The 21,070-nt window shown below is 42.1% G+C and overlaps 1 protein-coding gene across 2 annotated transcripts in view; it reads right to left on the reverse strand.

Moving 5' to 3' along the window:
• Window positions 1–21,070, reverse strand: part of TMTC1 (transmembrane O-mannosyltransferase targeting cadherins 1) — a 186,416-nt gene that overhangs the window by 64,943 nt on the left and 100,403 nt on the right. The window contains exons 10-11 of one of the 2 annotated variants that reach the window (XM_081958733.1): window positions 9,854–10,018; window positions 5,949–6,062 (exon numbers count right to left, since the gene is read on the reverse strand). In XM_081958733.1, the coding sequence (XP_081814859.1) occupies window positions 5,949–6,062; window positions 9,854–10,018 (279 nt within the window). The remainder of the gene's footprint in view (window positions 1–5,948; window positions 6,063–9,853; window positions 10,019–21,070) is intronic. The other variant, XM_081958734.1, reaches the window with a different exon arrangement.

A 21,070-nucleotide genomic window follows, 5' to 3' on the forward strand; every position in this document is an offset into this window, starting at 1 on the left:
CTCCATTCCCACCCCATTCCAGGGATGGATATTGCAAAATCTCCATTCCCACCCAACTCTGGGGCCAGTCAAAAGTGGCATTTGCCAGTTCTCCAAACTACTCAAAATTTCCGCTACCGCTACCAGAACCTATCAGAACATGCTGGATTTCACCCCTGCATTGGGCCATCCTTGCGTCTATAATAATGTTTCTCAACCTTAGTCACTTTAAGATGTGTGGGCTTCAAATCCCAAGTTTCCTTATCAAAATATAATAATAATAATAATAATAATAATAATAATAATAATAATAATAATAATAATAATAATAATAATAATAATAATAATAATAATAATAATAAATATTTATTTCTTAGCCGCACCCTCTCCCGAAGGACTCGGGGCGGCGTACAATGAAACATATGAAATAAATATGTGGACAAAACAAACATATAACAGAGACATATACCGAGACATACACAAGGAGGAGGTCGGCTGATAAATAAAACAATTAAAATACAGTATTTAAAAACCCCTAGATAATTAAATATAATTAAAATACCCAGTAAAAACCCGTCAGGAGCGATATGGTTAGATCAAAGTTGAGCCAGGCCAGCTGCTTGGAATAGGTGGGTCTTAAGCTTAATACGAAAGGAGCGGAGGTCAGAGGTATTCCTAATATCCGGAGGGAGGTCATTCCACAGGGCTGGGCCCGCCACAGAGAAGGCTCTACTCCTAGGCGCCGCCCCCGACACTGTCTAGTGGACGGCACCTGGAGGAGGCCCTCTCTGTGCGAGCGGATTGGTCGCAGGGATGTATGGGGCAGAATACGATCCCGCAAGTAACTAGGTCCTGAGCCATAGAGCGCTTTAAAGATTATTATCAAAACCTTGAAACGCACCCGATAGACCACAGGAAGCCAGTGCAGCTCGCGCAGGAACGGTGTCACATGGGAGTACCTAGTACTCCCCATAATTACCCGCGCGGCTGCGTTCTGGACCAACTGTAGCCTCCGGGTGCATTTCAAGGGAAGCCCCATGTAGAGAGCGTTACAGTAGTCCAAGCGGGACGTCACCAGCGCATGAGTGACTGTGCGTAAGGCATCCCAGTCCAGTAGGGGGCGCAATTGACGCACCAGGCGAACCTGGTGGAACGCCCCCCTTGCCACGGCTGTCACATGGTCATCCATGGACAGCCGGGCATCCAGGAGGACGCCCAAATTGCGCGCCCGCTCCACGGGGGCAAGTTGAATGCCCCCAATGGCCAATGATGGAATTAATTGGCTGAACCGGGGAGCTGGTACCCACAGCCACTCCGTCTTGGAGGGGTTGAGCTTGAGTCGGTTGTCATCCATCCAGATCCGTACGGCTTCCACACACCGGGACATCACTTCGATGGCCTCGTTGGGGTGGTTCGGGGTGGAAAAGTACAGCTGAGTATCATCAGCGTACAGATGGTATCCCACCCCGAAACCACGGATGATCTCACCCAGCGGCTTCATATATGTGTTGAAGAGGAGTGGCGAGAGGACCGACCCCTGTGGCACCCCACAAGTAAGGGGATGTAGGGTCGACCTCTCTTCTCCTGCCAACACACGCTGCGTCCGGTCAGAAAGGTAGGAGCCGAACCACCGCAAAACGGTGCCCCGGACCCCCAACCCCTCCAGCCGGCGCAGCAGGATACCATGGTCGATGGTATCAAAAGCCGCCGAGAGGTCTAATAGGACCAGGATAGAGGAACAACCTCTGTCTCTGGCCCTCCAGAGATCATCCACCAACGCGACCAAGGCCGTCTCCGTGCTGTGACCGGGGCGGAAGCCGGACTGGCGCGGGTCTAGATAATCATTTTCCTCCAGATGTCGTGGAAACTGGTAGGCCACCACACTCTCTACAACCTTTGCCAAAAAGGGAAGGTTGGAGACAGGACGATAATTGGCCAGCTCCAAAGGGTCCAGGGAAGGCTTCTTGAGCAAGGGTCTCACCACCGCCTCTTTCAAGGCGGCCGGGAGAGACCCCTCGCTCAGCGAAGCATTCACTAGGCCCAGGAGCCAGTCTCGTGTGAAATGTCCGGGTCTGACTTGAAGGATGTAGGAAGTTAGCACCCACCCCTCTCCTAGGAAAATGAAATATTTTAGGAAATATGAAAAGGGCAGAATATTTCCCCTAAAACAGGGGTGTCCAAACTTGGCAACTTTAAGACTTGTGGACTTTAACTCCCAGAATTGCTGGGGAATTCTGGGAGTTGAAGTCCACAAGTCTTAAAGTTGCCAAGTTTGGACACCCCTGCCCTAAAAGGAAGGCAGAAACTCACCACCACCACCCCAAACACACCTTTGTTAATGGGCCATTAAGGCTTGGGCCAGTCTATTCTACATAACAAAAATCTACCTTCTTCAGGCAGAGCCATAGTAGGAATTGCCCAAAGCCCTTTCATTACATCATCACTCAGCAAAGCTCAACCAAGCCTGGGACACAAACAACCTACAAAGTTACCCCTGCATGGCCCCATGGGAGTCTGACAACCAATCAGAATACAAGCTCAAATTCAAAAGCCCAGAGAGGGCATAAAACCCAGGGACTCTCAGCATTTCTTCCCTTTTTTTCGCCCAGGATCTCAAACCATGTGATCCTATCTGCTATTAAACCATCTCTCCAAGCAGTCTCCATGTTTCCGGTGTCTTTCTTCCCACTTGGAACTGAACCCAAATGGACATTTCTTCCAACAATTATAAAAGCAGAACTTCCTGATATGCATCTCTCTCTGCCTCCTAGTCTGTAAAAATACAAGAATGAATGCCACAATGGACCAAGTTACCTGAAATCAGCTGACAAAAATGGCATTGTAACCTAAGACCAGCTCTGAATCTATTATGTCTCAGGAGCTTATACTGCAAACAGAGGAGTACAACAAAGAATTGGTCAGAAGGAAAACACGTGGCAAACCCAGTTATTCAGAGGCTTTGCTCTCAGTTACAGCCTGTCTCCAAATTGGTTCCATTCTGCTTAAGAGCCCAAGGGAAGGCAGCGGCTACCCCTTCCATGCAGGAGCCTCACGCTATAAAATCAATGAAACAGGGCAAGACTAAACTTCCTGTAGGTTTTACTTAAATTCAATTTGCATTAATCAAATTCAGTCCCTGTGAGCCTGTCACATATTTCCCTTTTTGTTATGTGCCGGTATGTTTAAAACGTTGGCATTTTGGAAAGCTGAAAAGTGCGGGGAAAACCCAAAGGTGGCTGAAAGATGGCCCAGGTGGTGGGTACAATAAGCTCAAAGCCGGAAACCTCAAGAGAGCAAGTTGGTCAAATCTTTTCAAGATGTTTTGATCCCTACAAGAGAAAAGGCAGAGGTTTTGTGGTTGGGCTTTGACACTGTGAGAAAGAAAATTGCAGATTTCCTTACACATAGTTTACTACATGAATTACAACTTTGTTCATCTATAGGTAGTCCTCTTGCTGTTATCTAGCCTTGAAGACAGACAGATAGACAGACAGACAGATAGGCAGGCAGGCAGAGAGAGAGATGTAGTTACGATAGAGAGACAGAGATGTAGATAGAGAGATAGAGAGGTAGATAGATAAACAGACAGACATGTTCTGATAGATATAGTTTAGATAGATAGATAGATAGATAGATAGATAGATAGATAGATAGATAGATAGATAGATGATAGATAGATAGATAGATAGATAGATAGATAGATAGATAGATGATAGATAGATAGGCAGGCAGGCAGATAGACAGGCAGACAGGCAGATGTAGTTATGATAGAGAGATGTAGTTAAGGTAGATGATAGATAGATAGATAGATAGATAGATAGATAGATAGATAGATAGATAGATAGATAGATAGATAGATAGATAGATAGATAGATAGCTGTAGTTTAGATGTAGTTTAGATGTAGTTTAGATACAGCTAGACAGATAGACAGACAGACAGACAGATGTAGTTAGGAGAGAGAGATATTAGAAGTAATAATGATAGACAGACAGACAGACAAAAATATAGGAGAGAGACAGAGACAGAGACAAAGAGAGGTGCAGGTAGTCCTCTACTTAGGACTGCAACTGGAACCAGAATTTCCATTGTTAAGCAAGGTGGTTCTTAAGTGAATCACACCCAATTGTATGATCTTTTTTTGCCATGGTTGTTAAGCAATTCACTGCTGTTAAGTGAATCACATGGTCTTCAGGAGAATCCAGCTTCCCTGATTTTGTTTGTTGGAAGCTGGCTGGGAAGGCGCAATTGGTGATCGCATATTCCTGGGACATTGCTACCGATGTAAATCCATGCCCATAGCTGAGCACCCAGATTTTGATCACGCGTCTGCAGAGATGCTGCAGTGGTTGCAATGCGAAGAACTGGCTGTCAGTAACTTTTTTCGCTGGCATTGTAATTTCAAACGGTTCTCTAAATGAATGATTGTAACTCGAGGATTTCCCGCCCACAAAGCCATACATTATGATTTATAAATCCATAATGGCTGCATTAAAATAATCCACTAGGCCAAAATCAAATTACCTTGCAGCTTTTCACAACATGTGCAAGAGATCTGTTGGAGCTGGAAAATTATTTTCAGAGCCAACTTTTGAGTAGGTGAATAGACTAAAGAAAAATGTTTCCCCCTCTTCGCTTTCTTGATGATCTCTTTTCTGCTGATGTTAGTTTTCAGTTTCCAATGCAGTACATTTGTATATTTTGTTTGCCTACAAAGCATCCTCTAAAGATATATAAAAATGCCTACTGGCAATGATTATGCATATTGATAGCATTATATGTGTATTTATAGAACCACAACTGCAAAGCTTTGCCAATATGCTATATTTAAACACAAACAGCATCCTTTTATCAGGCTGGTTGAAAACTGGACATCCTTTGACAAGAAGCATGGAGGTTTTGACAAGGAAGTGCATTTATCATAAGCTCTCTCCAAAGGAATATATGAACTCCAATCCAGAAAATAAAAGTATCTGGGAATTACCGTATTTTTCGGAGTATAAGACACACCTTTTTCCCTCAAAAAAGAGGCTGAAAATCTGAGTGCGTCTTATACACTGAATACAGCATTTTTGCCTCCCGAAACCCTGCCCCCTTCACCAAAATGGCCATGCATAGCTTTTAGGAGGCTTTCAGAGAGCTCATGGGGGCTGGGGAGGGCAGAAATGAGCAAAAAACATTTTTTGCTCCTTTTTGCCCCACCCCCCAGGAGCATTCTACAAGCCTCCTAAAGGCTATTCATGCCCTTTTTGGGGGAGGGGGAAACGGGCCCGTTTTCGTGAATAACTGGGCCGTTTTTGGGAGGTTTGCAGAGTGTAAAAACTTTTTTTTAAACTTGCCTCTTCAAAACCTTGGTGCGTCTTAAACTCTGGTGCGTCTTATACTGCGAAAAATACGGTAATTGATCAACTGGCTAATTTAAAGGAAATATCCATCTGTATCTCATCTGCCATTGCCAAATTCCTCAAGACAAAAGGTGGCCACTATATCCCTTCAGCACTCAAATTATTCAAAGCTAAAACAATAGGGCAATTTTTTATGGTGCCCAGCTGGGTCCCTTCTTCAACTCTGCACCCATTAGAACTTGTTCAATTCAAATTTCTGAGATTGACTCTTCAGATCCCAAAATGTGCATCTAATGCTACTCTAGAGATTAGAGACAGGCCTCCTGAAAGTGGAAGTAAAAGTGTGGGACCATGTTGAAGTACTAAACAGGTGTCAAACCCGCACCGTCATGTTGCCATCACGACGGTTTTTCCCTTTGTGGAGCTGGGGTGGGAGTGGCCTACGTGTGAAAACATCTGGGGAATGGAGGCTGGCTGGGGAATTCTGGGAGTTGAAGTCCACAAGTCTTAAAGTAGCCAAGTTTGGACACCCCTGCATTATGCCTTCCCAGTTATCAGGCTAGTGTTTTTTTTCCCCTTCATGGAAGAAAGACGAATGAATGTTATGGATGTTTCTGAGAACTTACTGGAGTGCCGTTTTGTAGTGGTAGATGGCTTCTCTATCCCGGCCTTGGTCTTTCAGAAAATTGGCATAGTTGTAGTGCACCTTGGCATTATGGGGCAGAGTTTGGACTCCTGATCTATGGAAGACAAACCACACAGGAACAGCAATGTAAATCACTTGGTTTAAACATTTCACTTCCTTGTTATTCTGTCTCAAGGAACATCAAGCGAGAAACAAGCCTGCTCGAAAATAAATACCTGGAAGGATGCCATCATGCAGAATTGTACAGTGGTGATCCACATTAGACTTGAAGTGCTAGCACACGTGGGGAATACTAAATGAAGCGAGAATTTATGGTATTTCATCGTAATGAAAAAAAGGACACCCTGTATAAAAATCCGAGCTTGCAGCTTTGTCTCTGAAGAAATTCCTGTTCTGATACAGACTCAGAAGCCAAGAGTAGGAACAGACAACAGTGTCATGATGGGCAGCTGCATTCCCATAAGGGGAAAGTAGCTAAGATGGCATGCAACTAGTAAGGACAGAGGCTCCTTCCGACAGAAACTTAAGACCCACCTGTTCCAATTAGCTGGCCTGGCCCATTGATAGTCCCATTTATACCTCCTGGCAAATATTTTATCCTGGGATAGTTTTTAGGGGTGTTTTTTAATGTATTTTTAAATGTTTTTAATTTTTAAATTTTAAATCTAACTTTAACTATTGTACAGTAAACTACTGCTACCTCCTCCAGCCACACCTATATTTATTTTATATTTATATTATGTATATTATTGTTTTTTAATATGACTGTACACCGCCCCGAGTCCCTTCTGGGAGAGGGGCGGTCTAGAAATCAAATAAAAGTTAAAGTTAAAGTTAAAGAGGCACAGCTCTCAGTAGCTAAGGAAATGTATTTCCTTTTCTTTGCTCCTCATTTTTCCCCAGTTCTTTTCTATCGTCCATCATCTACCCCCTCCATACCTCTCACACACAGAGACTTTCCCCTGATAATGTTGATAAATAATTTTAATATGAGCTTGATTGGTTCAGTGGTCCTGAAGATGGCATAAGGCAGGGGTGACAAACTCAAGGCCCAGGGGCTGGATCTGGCCTGCAGGGTGTTTAGATCTGGCCCGTGAGGCTGCCCTGATAAGAGCAAAGGACTGCCCCGCGGTGCCTCTGACAGCGAAAACGGAACTCGAGAGGGCTGTGTGAGGCCTTCACTGGCTGAGGGTTGCAAGAGGCCATCTCAACCAAAAAATAGAGCTTGCGAGGGCCGCTGGCGGCACTCCCAAACTCCATTTTTGCTGGCAGAAGGTCGCAGGAGGCCGTCCCAGCCGAAAATGGAGCTGGCAAACTGCTCAGGCCACCACAGGTGCCCCCGACACAAGTGACGTCGAGCTTCCCATGCCCAACCTGGACACACCCAACCCATCCCCCCCAAGGTCAAACACAAGCCTGATGCGGCCTTCAATGTCATCGAGTTTGACACCCCTGGCATAAGGTGATCTTAATGAAGATTGACTCTCTCCACTGAGAACTTCCTTAGAACAACTATTAGATCAATATTGCTGTAGACAGTGAACGCCAAGTCTCATAGACAACAGACCAAGGCTGCCTTAGTTTAACAACTACGAAATGTCTGACAAAAAGCAAAGCAAGTATATTCAATGGGGAGGTGATGGTGATGTAGAAGAGGAAGGTGTTTTTTGGGGTGGTTCTTGGGTTTCTTTCTGCAGAATCTCCAACTACCGAGATTTCTGGAGAATGAGAGAGAAAAGTAAGGCTCAACTTTTCCAAAAAGAGGTTGAATAAAAATACTCCCAAGTTAGAAGGGTTCTACTTTCATTAATGCTTGAGCCTGTACTTTGGTGAAATCTGTCTAGAGCAGTATTTCTCAATCATGCTGGCTGGGGAATTCTGGGTCCGCCTATCTCAAAGATGCCAAAGTTAAGAAACACTGTTCTAGAACGTTTTCCAAATAGTATCCATACAGCTTTTTTAAACTCAGAAACTCCTCCCTTCAATTCACTAACAGAGACAATTCTGAATGTGCAACAAAAAAGCACACGTGAAACTGAGAAGAACAAGAAAACTGTTATACAGATGGAGATGAGGACGAAATAAAATTTCAGTACACTTTTGTCCAAAAAATGGCATTCAAGAAGGGCTATAATAACTCTCAAAAATCGGGAGAAGGAGAGAGGAAGGGGAAGTAGAGAAGAGAAGGATGATAGAGGGAAGAAAGGAGGTAGGGAGGAGGAGGAGAGAGGGAGAAGAAAATGATGGATAGGGTACAAATATGGTGTATGGAGAACAGAAGAGCCAATAATTGTTTTTTGGGGTTGATGTAAGTCAAATTGATGTAAATATTTAACAATACAAAATAATGTTGGTTATGTAACAGTATAGATGTGGTTATTTGTATGAAAATGAATAAAATAAAAAACTTTACTTAAAAAAAAACTCTCAAAAATCCAAGATATAAATTTAACACTTAAAATTGATGATGCTCGTCAAATAGATTCTTCACGGTAATCAACGCAAGCAAAATCTGACATTTTGCTGCTTGGGAAACTTCTAAGTACAGTATCCTGCCAAAATTGTCCTGGAAAGCTTGAAATCTGGTGCCAGATTTACCTGGAAAACCATTTTCTAATTAAAATAGGAAATAATAAGTATGCACAACAGAGCCACGAAGGGAAATGCGAGGAACAATAACAAAATGTTTTTTTCCATTTCTCGTTGAATAGTTCAACTCATAGTTTCCATGAACACTTGCCCAATAAAATCCGATATTGTTCCCTGAAGAAAATATATAACAATTGAACTAGTTGAGAATAGGAAATAAAGAGGGGAAAACCCATGGTTTTCTATGTTTGAGAACAATATGATTTCCTTCTTTCTCACAGATCAGCCTATAATTCAGTGCCATGCATAAACAGTCCATTTGAGATGAAACTTCTATGAGTCAAGAATATGTTTTATTTTTTAGGACACAGGTTGTCCACACAGAATACAAATGTCCAGCTTCCAATAGAGCTCCTGTTTTAGGACTAAGAGAAATGTTAGTGCTTCAACAAGTAGGCGGACCTGGTGAAATTAATTGTTTATTTAGCGTATGGCATATCATAGGTGGACTAGCGATATATATTAAATTTCATCTAGTAGAACACAATCTATCCATATAAAAGTGTGTGTGTTTGTTCCAGCATAACTCTGGAACACCTCAAGCAATTTCAACCAAACTTGGTAGACAGATGACTTACTCTCTGGAAACAAATACTGTGGGAGTAAGACACCCCTAACACCCCTCCATGGGTGTGTGTGTGTTCTATTAAGATACAGCCTGTTGTTCCGTAAAATGGCTTCTACCGTACAGCGCAGTGGAGTTGCCATGGTAACAGCTTCACAGTACTCCACAAGGGGGCTCCCTCTGGTAAGGGGGAAAATCCAACAGTAGAAATTACGTTTGGTCCAGACATTTTCCCACTATAAATAAATATCCGGGCAACGTCAGGTTACCAGCTAGTAAAATATAAATGTTAAAAACATCTATGTTGAAATACCAAAATCTAGTCCTTCTAACCATTGAAGTGCAGCATCGTTTACATTAAAAAAAAACAGATACTAGTCCGGTATATGCCCCCAGCTTATAGCCAGTCATGATATAATCTATAATTTGACATGGGCTTTGCAGCTAAGGGATCTCAAGATTTCCTAATTTCTAATCTGGTACCTTTAACCACTGTACCAGAGTGGCTATTGTGACTGTTTATGCAGTCATCAAAATACATGTTGTCCAGTTCATAATCCAATAAATCATTTTTCAGTTTCAAAAACATACACAGAAGAGCAACACATTGGAATACTCATACCAACCCAACATGCCTTTTCCATCCACTGGCTCTTTTAAAGCCATCCTACCTGAAAAGAGATTCTCTTGACAACCAGATTTCGTTCTGTTTCACTGTTTTCCAAGAGAACAGAAGCAGCAGCAAAGCCGAGAAGGACATTGCGGTGATCCCCCATCTATTTAGCCACAGGCAAAGCTTGTTTAAGCCATGGACCAAGAGGATGCAGTAGCCCATACTGGAAGGGAAGAAAAGGGAGAGGGAAGATGTTATACTTCAATTTACAGACAGTACAACGGACAGTGTGCCTTCTTAATCATCCTTTCTAATGATAAAGTAATTTGTTCTAAAGGGAGGATAAGTGGCAACCTTCTAGCTGATCTCAAAAAGCTAGGTAATCAGGTCAGATCTGATTCGTAGAGGATGGGAGAGCATCAGTGTTGAAGACTAGACAAGAAGTCAAAGAAAGATCCTGGAAAAAGGCAGCGTCACCATTTCTATATTGTTGTTCAGAGGACTACATGAATATGAGCACAAAGCCTCGAGGTACAGAGATCAGAATTACAGAATTGGGAAGAACCTCGGAGGTCTTCTAGTCCAATCCACTGCTCAAGCAGGAGACCCTATAACCAGTGATGGCTAACCTTTTTGTCCTCACATGCCGAAAGCACATGCGTGCCCACACCCATATTGCAATGCACCCCCTGCGCATGCAGACGGCCCCCCCTCACATGCATGCGACCCCATGCTCCTTCCGCCCCCCCGTGCATGCACATGCAATGCCCCACCCACCCATACGCGGGTCTCTCACATGCACGGCAGAGACCCGAAAATCAGCTGGCCGGCGGGAGGCACGCGCACATACACAGTGGAGCAGAGCTGGCTTGTTTGCCTGCAGAGAGGCTTCCGCATGCCACCTGTGGCACACGTGCCATAGGTTTGCCATCATGGCCCTATACCAGCAATGGCGAACCTTTTTTGGCTCGCGTGCCATAAGTGGGGGGAGCGCAGGGGGGTAGTGTGTGGGTGTGCCGCACCCATAATGCAATGCGTGACCCCCCAGTGCGCATGCGCGCACTACAGGCGCGACCCCCCCATTTTTTGCATGCTTTTTTTGCCCTCCCCAGGCTCCAGAGCCTTTATAGGAGCCTGGGGAGGGCGAAAACAGCCTCCCCCATCCCCCCAGAAGCCCTCCGGAGGCTTGAGGGACCTTCAGGACGCTTCCCTGAAGCCTCCGGTGCAGTCAAAACGACCCTCCGAGCAAATCGGAAGTCCGTTCCCGAACATCCGGTTTGATCGTAGGGCCGGGTTTTTGCGCTCCAGAGGCTTCACCGAAGCTCATGAAGCCTCTGGAGGGCCTTTGGGGTGGGGTGGGGGGTCTCTTTTCGCCCTCCCCAGGCTCCTAATAAAGGCTCTGGAGCCTGGGGAGGGCGAAAAATGGCTTTAAAAAAGGGTGAACTCAGCTGGCCAGCGCATACATGCACGCTGGCCAGCTGGCAGGGAAGCACCTCGCGTGCCCTGACAAATGGCTCCGCATGCCACCTGTGGCACGCGTGCCATAGGTTCGCCATCACTGCCCTATACCATACTGGACAAATGGCTTCTAAAAATCTCCAGTGGTGAAGCATCCACAACATCTGGAGGAAAATCATTCCATCCAAAGTAATTTTCTTCTAAATTGTTTAGATATAGCTTTAATTAAAAATGTTTAATGTCACAGCTTTAACTTTGTCTGGAAGTTTCACTTCTTTTAAGTATATTGCTTTGGTTTTATTAGGAAAAATGTACACGACAATCAAAATAAATAAGCTCATAATTATCTAAAATAACCTCATCAACCTAACTAATGAAATCACATTTTCATGCTACTCACAGAATCCTTTTTTAAAAAATATATATATACTGAGCTGCTGGCAGTTGCAAATTAACACATTTATAGAACATTGGGTTTTTTTTTTCAAAATTAAAAAAATCCACAAAGAGTATTAAACTGGGAAGAGTATTATGTCTTCAAACATATTAAAATATCAACCCTCTACCAACAGAGCCAGAATATAATTTGTTTTTCCTCTTCCCTGAGGATCAGTTTGCTATTTAGTAAAGCTATAAAGTAGCATACAACAACATGCTTTTACTCCCTAAATTTCCTTGGCTTTTTATATAACTACATTAATCAGATATCAACCAAGCCATACGTGGGTATTTTGTTGTCATGTTCTTCAGATCTTGGCTTTCCATAAAATCAAAAATACTTTTAAAAAAAAAACCTCTTTTAAAAAAAAACAAGACTATTGTATGCATAAGTTGGAAGGATTTGGCAATACCTACAGTGGAAGAATGCTTGGTGAAAATGATGGAAGATGCTGAGATGGCCAAATTGCCTTCTTTCATTAAGAGAAAATATAGTAGATTATCAACATACATTGCTAACTGGAAAACCTTTATGGACTTTTTATGTGAAAGAGAAAAAAAATGAACTTATCAATAGAAGAGAATATATGTAGCTCGGGAGTTGAATTGTGGAGTCCTTGATGGTCTCTGAGCATCTTTCTTTCTTTCTTTCTTTCTTTCTTTCTTTCTTTCTTTCTTTCTTTCTTTCTTTCTTTCTCTTTCTTCCTTCCCTCTCTCTTTCTTTCATTCCTTCTTCTTTCTTTTTTTCTTTCTCTTCCTTCCTTCCTTTCCTCTCTCTCTCACTTTCTTCTTTTCCTTCATCTCTCTCTCTCTCTCTCTCTCCTTCCTTCCTTCCTTCCTTCCTTCCTTCCTTCCTTCCTTCCTTCCTTCCTTATATATTTCATTAGCTTCAGACCCTGTTACTCTATCTGGTAAGAAAACATCTACAAGAAAAAAACCAAATTGAGAGAACACCAAAGACGCCATAAAAATGAACGTATTGATGTTTTAATGATTAGGTAGAATAGATTAGGGAAGAAACGGAAGAGAAGAAACACAGACATGTAGGAGAAAGGGATATTTTTATAATTGTACTTAAAAGTGCTGTAAAAAAGATCAGAAGCATTTCTTTGTATCTTTCCATTTTTTTTCTTTTCCTATCTCGCAATTTTAGCTTTCTCTTTGATTTTTTTCGTTCTTTCTTATTTTATATTAGTTTGTATTAGTTTTTAATCTTCCTTGTTATAACTGCTAATAAAATTATAGAATATAAAGGCTTTTACTGATTTCTCTGCAGAGAGCTAGATTTGGGCAATACGCAATGCAAAAAGAAAAAGAAAAAGAAAAAGAAAAGAAATTTGGCTAAGAAGGATCTACAAGGAAAAGTCTTTGCAATTTACGCTGATTTGTCTGTTTGGAGTATAGAATGAGGAAGCATTTAGCCCTAATGTCAATTCTTTTTTTCTTTTTAATGTGAGCAAATCAATTCTGCTTTACTGCTATCTGCTGAAGGGTTCTATACTCCATGCAATTACCATTTGAATACTCTCGTATATAACACCGCGTAGCCGACAATCAAGCAGAAATGCACTCAGCAGGACTTTTTACAATCCTGGCTGCTCCATCAGACCACATTTGATTATGCCACGTCATACTACGGTCTATTGAGGGGCATTTGGTGCAGAGAAATGTCCTCAACTGTATTACTGCATGTCCTAGTTCGACAGCTTGTAACTTTCTTTGAGCTCATGCACTGAAGTTAAATCTTTCTATTCTCCCCCTGGCTGAAAAGAAGAATTGACTATGCCTTAAATAATAAATCGTAGAAAAGGCCCAGCTCTAATCAGCAAGTCTTCGGAACTTAACGAGATTTTAAAAGAACTGCCAGAGGGACATGCTTAGCGGATGCCACATCTAAATGTGGATAAATATTCACCACCTTGACTGGCGAGCCATTGTCAATTACTCTCAGGAGCTGCTCGCTGGAGGGCTCCACCATCAGCCCCTATCCGTTTCCAGGCAGGTTTATTCTATTCTCCTCAGCAGGGGTTTATATTGTGCTTAAGAAGCTTGTTTTGCTTTATTTGGGGTGATGGGTGAATTTATCCACTGTAGCTTGAAACCATCATTTATAACTTATCATTTTACAGCTAAATCAGGTAAGGATTGGTTTGTTCAACAAACAATGGTTTAGCATGGTGCACAAAGGCATTCAGACACAATACTGGCATTGAACACAGTATAGTAGTTCAAAAGTATAGTATTACATTTTTAAATTTTTATTTCTGCGCAATGCATAACTGGCTTAAAAAAAACTAATAAAGCAGAGTTAGTAAAACCTATAATCCAACAAACCCAGCATTGAAATTAAAATAATGCCATGCTTTTCCTTAATTCAGGGGTGTCAAACTGGTGGCCTGCGGGCCGGATGTGTCCCGCACAGGCCACGCCCACTCCGGCTCCGCAAATGGGAGAAACATCGCAAAACGTGACGCCATTTTAGGATCCGTGAGTCCTAAAATAATCCTGAACATTTCTGATGATATTTTGTAGCATCCCCAGCCTTAAGATTCTCCCAAGCTCTGCTACCAGTTCACTGTTGTGATGTGAAGTTGTGATGACACCAAAAATCATAACCCATTTGTCACATCATGTAAATCACAGGTGTCAAACTCCCCGCATCAAGTTGCCGTCATGTGACATTTCACGATGTTTTCCCACTTTGTGGAGTGGGGGGAGGGGGCATGGCCTGCATGTGATGCATCCGATCCGCCGGCCACCAATTTGACACCCCGATGTAAATGATTATAACGATACTATCACCTCTGATGAAAGTATGTAAGTTATTTGTGTGCTGATATCAAGACCCATTTCATTATCTCTTTCCCTTGATTCCTCCCAAAACACTAGATTACCTAATTATGGCTCTATGTAGAATATCAGGAATTAATCATCTTTTTAACCTTACAGGCTTGGTACTTAACTAGTGAGAAATTATATAGTCTATTGCAGTGGTAGGATTCAAATTTTCTTACTACTGGTTCTGTGGGCGTGGCTTTGTGGGCATGGTGTGGCTTTGTGGGCATGGCAGGGGGAAGGATACTGCAAAATCCCCATTTCCTCCCCACCCTGTTAACCTGCTTTCCAGCTCCGTTCTCCTCTTCAGAGCAACAAAGGAAGACCAGCTGGAAGGCTGGGAGGCAGCAGGGGCGGGGCCAGCCTATTTGCTGGTTCCCCAAACTACTCAAAATTTCCGCTACCAGTTCTCCAGAACTGGCTGAATACCACCTCTGTCCTGTATAGATATTCAAGATTAAGCTTTTCTCCCAATCATTCTTTACCAAGTTCTCCAAGAGCTAGACTTTAACCTCTAGAGGAGAATGATTGTAGCTCAGGGTTGAAATGAAGGGTCGTTGGTGCTCTCTGAGTTTGGTTGTTTTCTTGCAGATGTTTCATTACCCAAATAAGGTAACATCATCAGTGCACTGAACTTGGCTAATGAAACATCTGCAAAAAACCAGCCAAGCTCAGAGAGCAACATGAGTCCCTAATTTAACCTTTTCTCCCCACAAATCTCCAGAAAGTAGTTTGAAGCTCCTCCTTCCTAAAAGCTTCCCCCTCAACAATCCTGATAAAGCCAAAATAGTCGTTTCCTTACTGGTCAGTGATGGGATGTGTAAATGCCAGAGATAGCTAAATCCCTTGAAAGATACTTCTGTTGCATGAAACTGGGTATGTCTAGTTTAATGAAAAGAAGGACTAGGGGAGACATGATAGCTGTGCTCCAATATTTCAGGGATGCCACAAAGAAGAGGGAGTCAAGCTGTTCTCCAAAGTACCTGAGGGTAGAACAAGAAGCAATGGGTGGAAACTAATCAAGGAGAGAAGCAACTTAGAACTAAGGAAAATGTGCTGACAGTTAGAACAATTAATCAATGGAACCACTTGCCTCCAGAAGTTGTGAATGCCCCAACACTGCAAGTTTTTAAGAAGATGTTGGATAACCATTTGTCTGAAGTGGTGTAGAGTTTCCTGCCTAAGTAGGGGGTTGGACTAGAAGACCTCCAAGGTCCCTTCCAACTCTGTTATTCTATTCTATTCTATTCTATTCTATTCTTTTCTAAAGCAAAAGCATTTATTCCTTGCTTAGCAGCTGAATTGCCCTCTTATGGAACCACAGACGTAGCTTTCCCCCGCCTTGGGGTAGGAAAGCCATCTCAGACAGAAGTACTCTATGGCAGTAGTCTGTATTGAACAAGTTAATCCTGAAGGAGACCATCTAATTTTGACAGTGACTGACAGGCTGAGGCAGTGTCTCTAGGTGGCTTAAAAAACAAGTGACTCTGGGGGAGAGAATATGAGAGTTTTATATAATTACAAGTGACATGGAAGATTGGGAGAACGATATTTCTTTCTGCCAATTACACAATACTTGAATTCAGGATCATCTAATTAAGGTGACTGGCAGTAGGTTCAGGAATGACAATGAGAAACAGCTTTTTCAGGCACCATAAAAATAGCTTATGGAAATTCATTGCCCTAAAGCAGTTTCACAGAAAATGAAAGTATTGTGGAAGAAGTTCCAAATCTTCAACATCTGGACTCTCCCATTTTAAAGGATCAGGCAGCAGATCCCTTGTAGAGAGGCTGGTGAAATTATATTTATCAAAGCAAGACTAGATCACAGCTAGTAAATTTAACCACGTAAACCATCTGGAGCTGTTTTGAGCTGGGCAATGTACCAAATAAACTAAATAACTAAATAAACAAATCTATAGGCTTATAACACTTTATACAGGTAGTCCTCAACTTACAACAGTTTATTTAGTGACTGTTTAAAGCAGTGGTGGGTACTGGATCCCGTTGCATGGTCACATGATTGGATTCTAGGTGCTTGGCAACTCACCCACAATTGCAACTCACCACTTGCCGCATACTGCAGTCATGTGATGGTAAGTTACGACTTTTTAAAGTCAAAAACTATCTAATATTGAACATCTCTGGATAATGCCGCTATTCTCAAATCCTGTCCTGATATAAGCAGTTATCCCTTTGAAAATTGCTACTGCATATAAACAAGTACAGCTGCAGGGCTAACAAAAAAAGCCCCAATAATCAAACAAACTTTTCCTAATATTATGAGGACTGAGACTAGCAAAATGTGAAGCAAAGAAACCAGGCAAGATCATTATATAAATGCTTACAGAATAGAGCTGGAAGGGACCTTGAAGGTCTATTAGGAGGTATTTATATAATGGCTGTTTCCATGTTCTGAACTAGCAAAGGTACAGCAGAAAACCAATTGTCACAACTTGGGCAACTGAGAATTTAAACCTTGGTAATTGACACATAAGCAAACATTATGTGGCTTTGTTGTTGTTGTTCAGTGGCTAAGTCATATCTGACTCTTTGTGAACTCCACAGACCACAGCACACCAGCCTCCCGTGTCCTCCACTCAGAGGCGGTATTCTGCCAGATCGCCTCAGTTCGGGTGAACTGGTAGCGGCAGCAGGCAGCTCCGCCCACATGTCATCACAAACGCTCTGCGCCTGTGCAGAAGTTTCTACGCATGTGCAGAAGTGCCTCATGAGAGCAAAGTAAGCGCACACATGCGTGAGCAAAGCAAGCGTGCACATTCACACGCTCCAAGTTCCAAACTGGTAACAAAGATAAGAGGAAACCATTACTGACTCCACTCTCTTCTGGAGTTAGCCCAAATTCATGTTAATTGTGTCGATGACACTATCTAATCATCTCATCCTCTCCCCTTCTCCTTTTGACTTCAGTCTTTCCCATCATCAGATCTTTTCCAATGAGTCCTCTCTTCTCATTTGGTGGCCAGAATATTTGAGCTACAGTTTCAGTATCTATCCTTCCAAATAACAGTCAGGGTTGACTCTTTAGGATTGACTGCTTTGATCTCCTTGCAGTTCAAGGGACTCTCAAGCGTCTCCTCAGACACCACAGTTCGAAAGCATGCAATTCTTCAGTGCTCAGCCTTCCTTGCGGTCCAATTCTCACAACCGTACATTAACACTGGGAAACTGATAGCTCTGACTATAACCTATGATGTGGCTGTCTTAAAAAATCGTAAAAAATCATTTGCATAACCGTAACTTCTTCCACACTGCAATAAAGCTTTCAGCAGACTGTGCTAAGGGAAGATTCTGCTGTGAGGAGGTTACTGAGCGCAGAAGGAAACAAATGGCTCAAGGAAGCTGTGCCGGCATGAACTCTAATAAACATAGGGATTTTGTTCTAGCTATATGATTACCAATTGCTATGCCTAAGCAATAGAGATTCTTCAAGATTGATACATTAAATAAAATAGCATGGAATGAAACATGGCATAAAAGGTAAAGATTCCCCTCGCATATATGTGCTAGTCATGCCCAACTCTAGGAAGCAGTGCTCATCTCCGTTTCAAAGCCGAAGAGCCAGTGCTGTCTGAAGATGTCTCCGTGGTCATGTGGCCGGCATGACTAAATGCCGAAGGCACATGGAACGCTGTTACCTTCCCATTAAAAGTGGTTTCTATTTTTCTACTTGCATTTTTACATGCTTTTGAACTGCTAGGTTGGCAAAAGCTGGGACAAGTAACGGGAGCTCACTCTGTTACACGGCGCTAGGGATTCAAACTGCCGAACTGCCAATCTTTCTGATTGACCTCCATGAAACCTGGCTTAGAGCGCATCAAATAATGTTCATGAACAGAAAACAAAAAAAGGGGAGAAATAACACTGAAAACAAGAGAATAATAATATATTCTCTAAAATAAATACTGGGCTGTATAGTAGAGGAGAAAGAGAAAGAAAGGGAGACAGAAAGAGAGAGAGAGAGAGAGAGAGAGAGAGAGAGAGAGAGAGAGAGAGAGAGAGAGAGAGAGAGAGAGAGAGAGAAACTGACTATTGGCAAGATGAAGTAAAATGACAGCAAAACCCTTTTGAGATTTTAATTTTAATTTTATTTTTTTCTTACTAGAGCTTTTCTGACAAGTGCAGAGTCCGCTTTCTTTTTCCAGATTAACCAAGGGTTGATCCATTGTTTTGGATAGGAACCGGCTTCATAGGCTGAGAGAGAGTGACTGGCCCAAAGTTACCCAGCCGGCTTTCATACCTAAGGTGGGATTGAGAATTTAAGAGTCTCCCGGTTTCTAGCCAGGTGCATAATAACACACCGTGACTTCTAAGCAATTTCCTCCGAAGCTTTTGAGGAATAGCAGATAATATGCATGGATTTTGCTGCTGCTTTGAAACATGCAGTGGGGACCAATAATTATCATCCTCTATTGTGAAATTTCTCATCCCTTGTGTATTACCTGGGGAAATATCTGTCTTGAGAAAGCTGGGTCCTAAGTGGATTTCCACATCGTTTTCTCATGGTCTCAAAAAATGAAAATTTAGTTCTTTATAAAAATGCTTAGGATTGTAAAACCTGGGTAGTAGCATGAAAACGGTCTCACATATATCCCTGGGTAGTTGCTAAAATCCTAGTTATGTAGTAGTAGTTGCCCAGATATTGGTGGATTTGCAAAGACAGAAATAACTTTGTGGGTTCTAACATACAAGACCTCTGTTCTGTCTTTTTAAAAATTGCAGGAAGTGCTTGACTTATGACCAGTTGCTTAGCCGCCTCACCCTCGGTCACACATTTACGGATATTTACAATACAATACAATAGTAGAGTTGGAAGGGACCTTGGAGGTCTTCTAGTCCAACCCCCTGCCTAGGCAGGAAACCCTATACCATTTCAGGCAAATGGCTATCCAACATCTTCTTAAAGACTTCCAGTGTTGGGGCATTCACAACTTCTGGAGGCAAGCTGTTCCACTGATTAATTGTTCTAACTGTCAGGAAATTTCTCCTCAGTTCTAAGTTGCTTCTCTCCTTGATTAGTTTCCACCCATTGCTTCTTGTTCTACCCTCAGGTACCTTGGAAAATAGTTTGACTCCCTCTTCTTTGTGGCAACCCCTGAGATATTGGAAGACTGCTATCATGTCTCCCCTAGTCCTTCTTTCTCTTAAGTTAGACATACCCAGTTCCTGCAACCGTTCTTCATATGTTTTAGTCTCCAGTCCCCTAATCATCTTTGATCCCCTAATCATTTGCCACATTCTACAGTCACCTGATTACATTTTGAATTTTTTTTGCAGAAAACAGACATTTACAACCAATGTTTGACATAAATATCCCATGGCGAACAACTATTTGTTGTTTGTTGTTGCAGCGGTCACTTAAGGACTGTCTCAAAAAAAAAAGGTCATAAAATCCAGTTGGTCAAATAGGTGATCTGATAAATGACCATTGGGACTTACAGCTGTAATGGGCAGGTTACAGTTGCAAATCAAGGACTACCTGTACTTTTTCTTTTCAAAACTACTTCTGAATCTCAAATTACTGTATTCTTTGCTATAATTGATAACCATTTGCCTGATATTGTGCTTTCAGAATCTCCCAGTTAAGTCTTTCTGCCACAATGATCAAACTGCTAAAGCAGATAAGATTAAATCAGACCTTATTAACAGACCCAACACAGATTTTATCACAGCATGTGGAGGAGGAAGAGGAGGAGGAGGAGGAGAAGAAGAAGAAAGGAGGAGGAGGAGGAGGAGGAGGGGGGGGGAGGGGGAGGGGGAGGAGGAGGAGGAGGAGGAGGAAGAGGAGGAGGAGGAGGATAAAATTTTCATTTGCCAAGGGTTATATTTCCTTGATGGGAGATTCAAGACACCATTATTTGAAAAACATGACAGCATATTTAGCAGAATTCTATATTTTGGAATACTGCTAAATACGTATTTAGTTCTCTCAATGTTCCTATTTTTTTTTTGACTAGAATATGTACCAGAAAGGCCTTAAGAGTTGTTTTTTTTAAAAAAAAATCACAAGAACTACCTCATTTTACAGATTAGACCTTGTACTTTTTCATCTGAGATTTAAATTACAGTACTGATCCCACAGCACAATTGTTATAGTTGAAAATTCAGAATCAAATTATCAAATGACAGAAGATAAAAAGTTTGCATGCTAAACATTACGGAAGATACACTTCAGATGATAATCTTAAACAAAATAAAAACAGGCAATGACTATAATTTGAGATAGCAGCTGACTCTTTTTTGTCAGGTACTACCTGAAATTGTAGCCATTGTTTGTTTTCATTTTACTTTCCTCTTTAAATAAACTTTAGATGAGTGGTTTATTGCTTATCAGCAAGGGAGGCTGACAACCACAAGTACCTCTAAATTAGCCTTCTCTTCTGGTTAGCAGAATGGTAATATATACCTACATTGCCCCTTCCCAGAAGAAAGTATTTTTCTTCCTTTAAACTAAATGTTTAACACCACCGGGTATCTTGAGCCAATTGTTAAGGGAACATGAATTGGTAAGTATTTTTGAAGC

This window comes from Natrix helvetica, assembly GCF_964273705.1.
Source record: "Natrix helvetica genome assembly, chromosome: 6".
In the NCBI taxonomy this organism is placed as follows: domain Eukaryota; kingdom Metazoa; phylum Chordata; class Lepidosauria; order Squamata; family Natricidae; genus Natrix; species Natrix helvetica.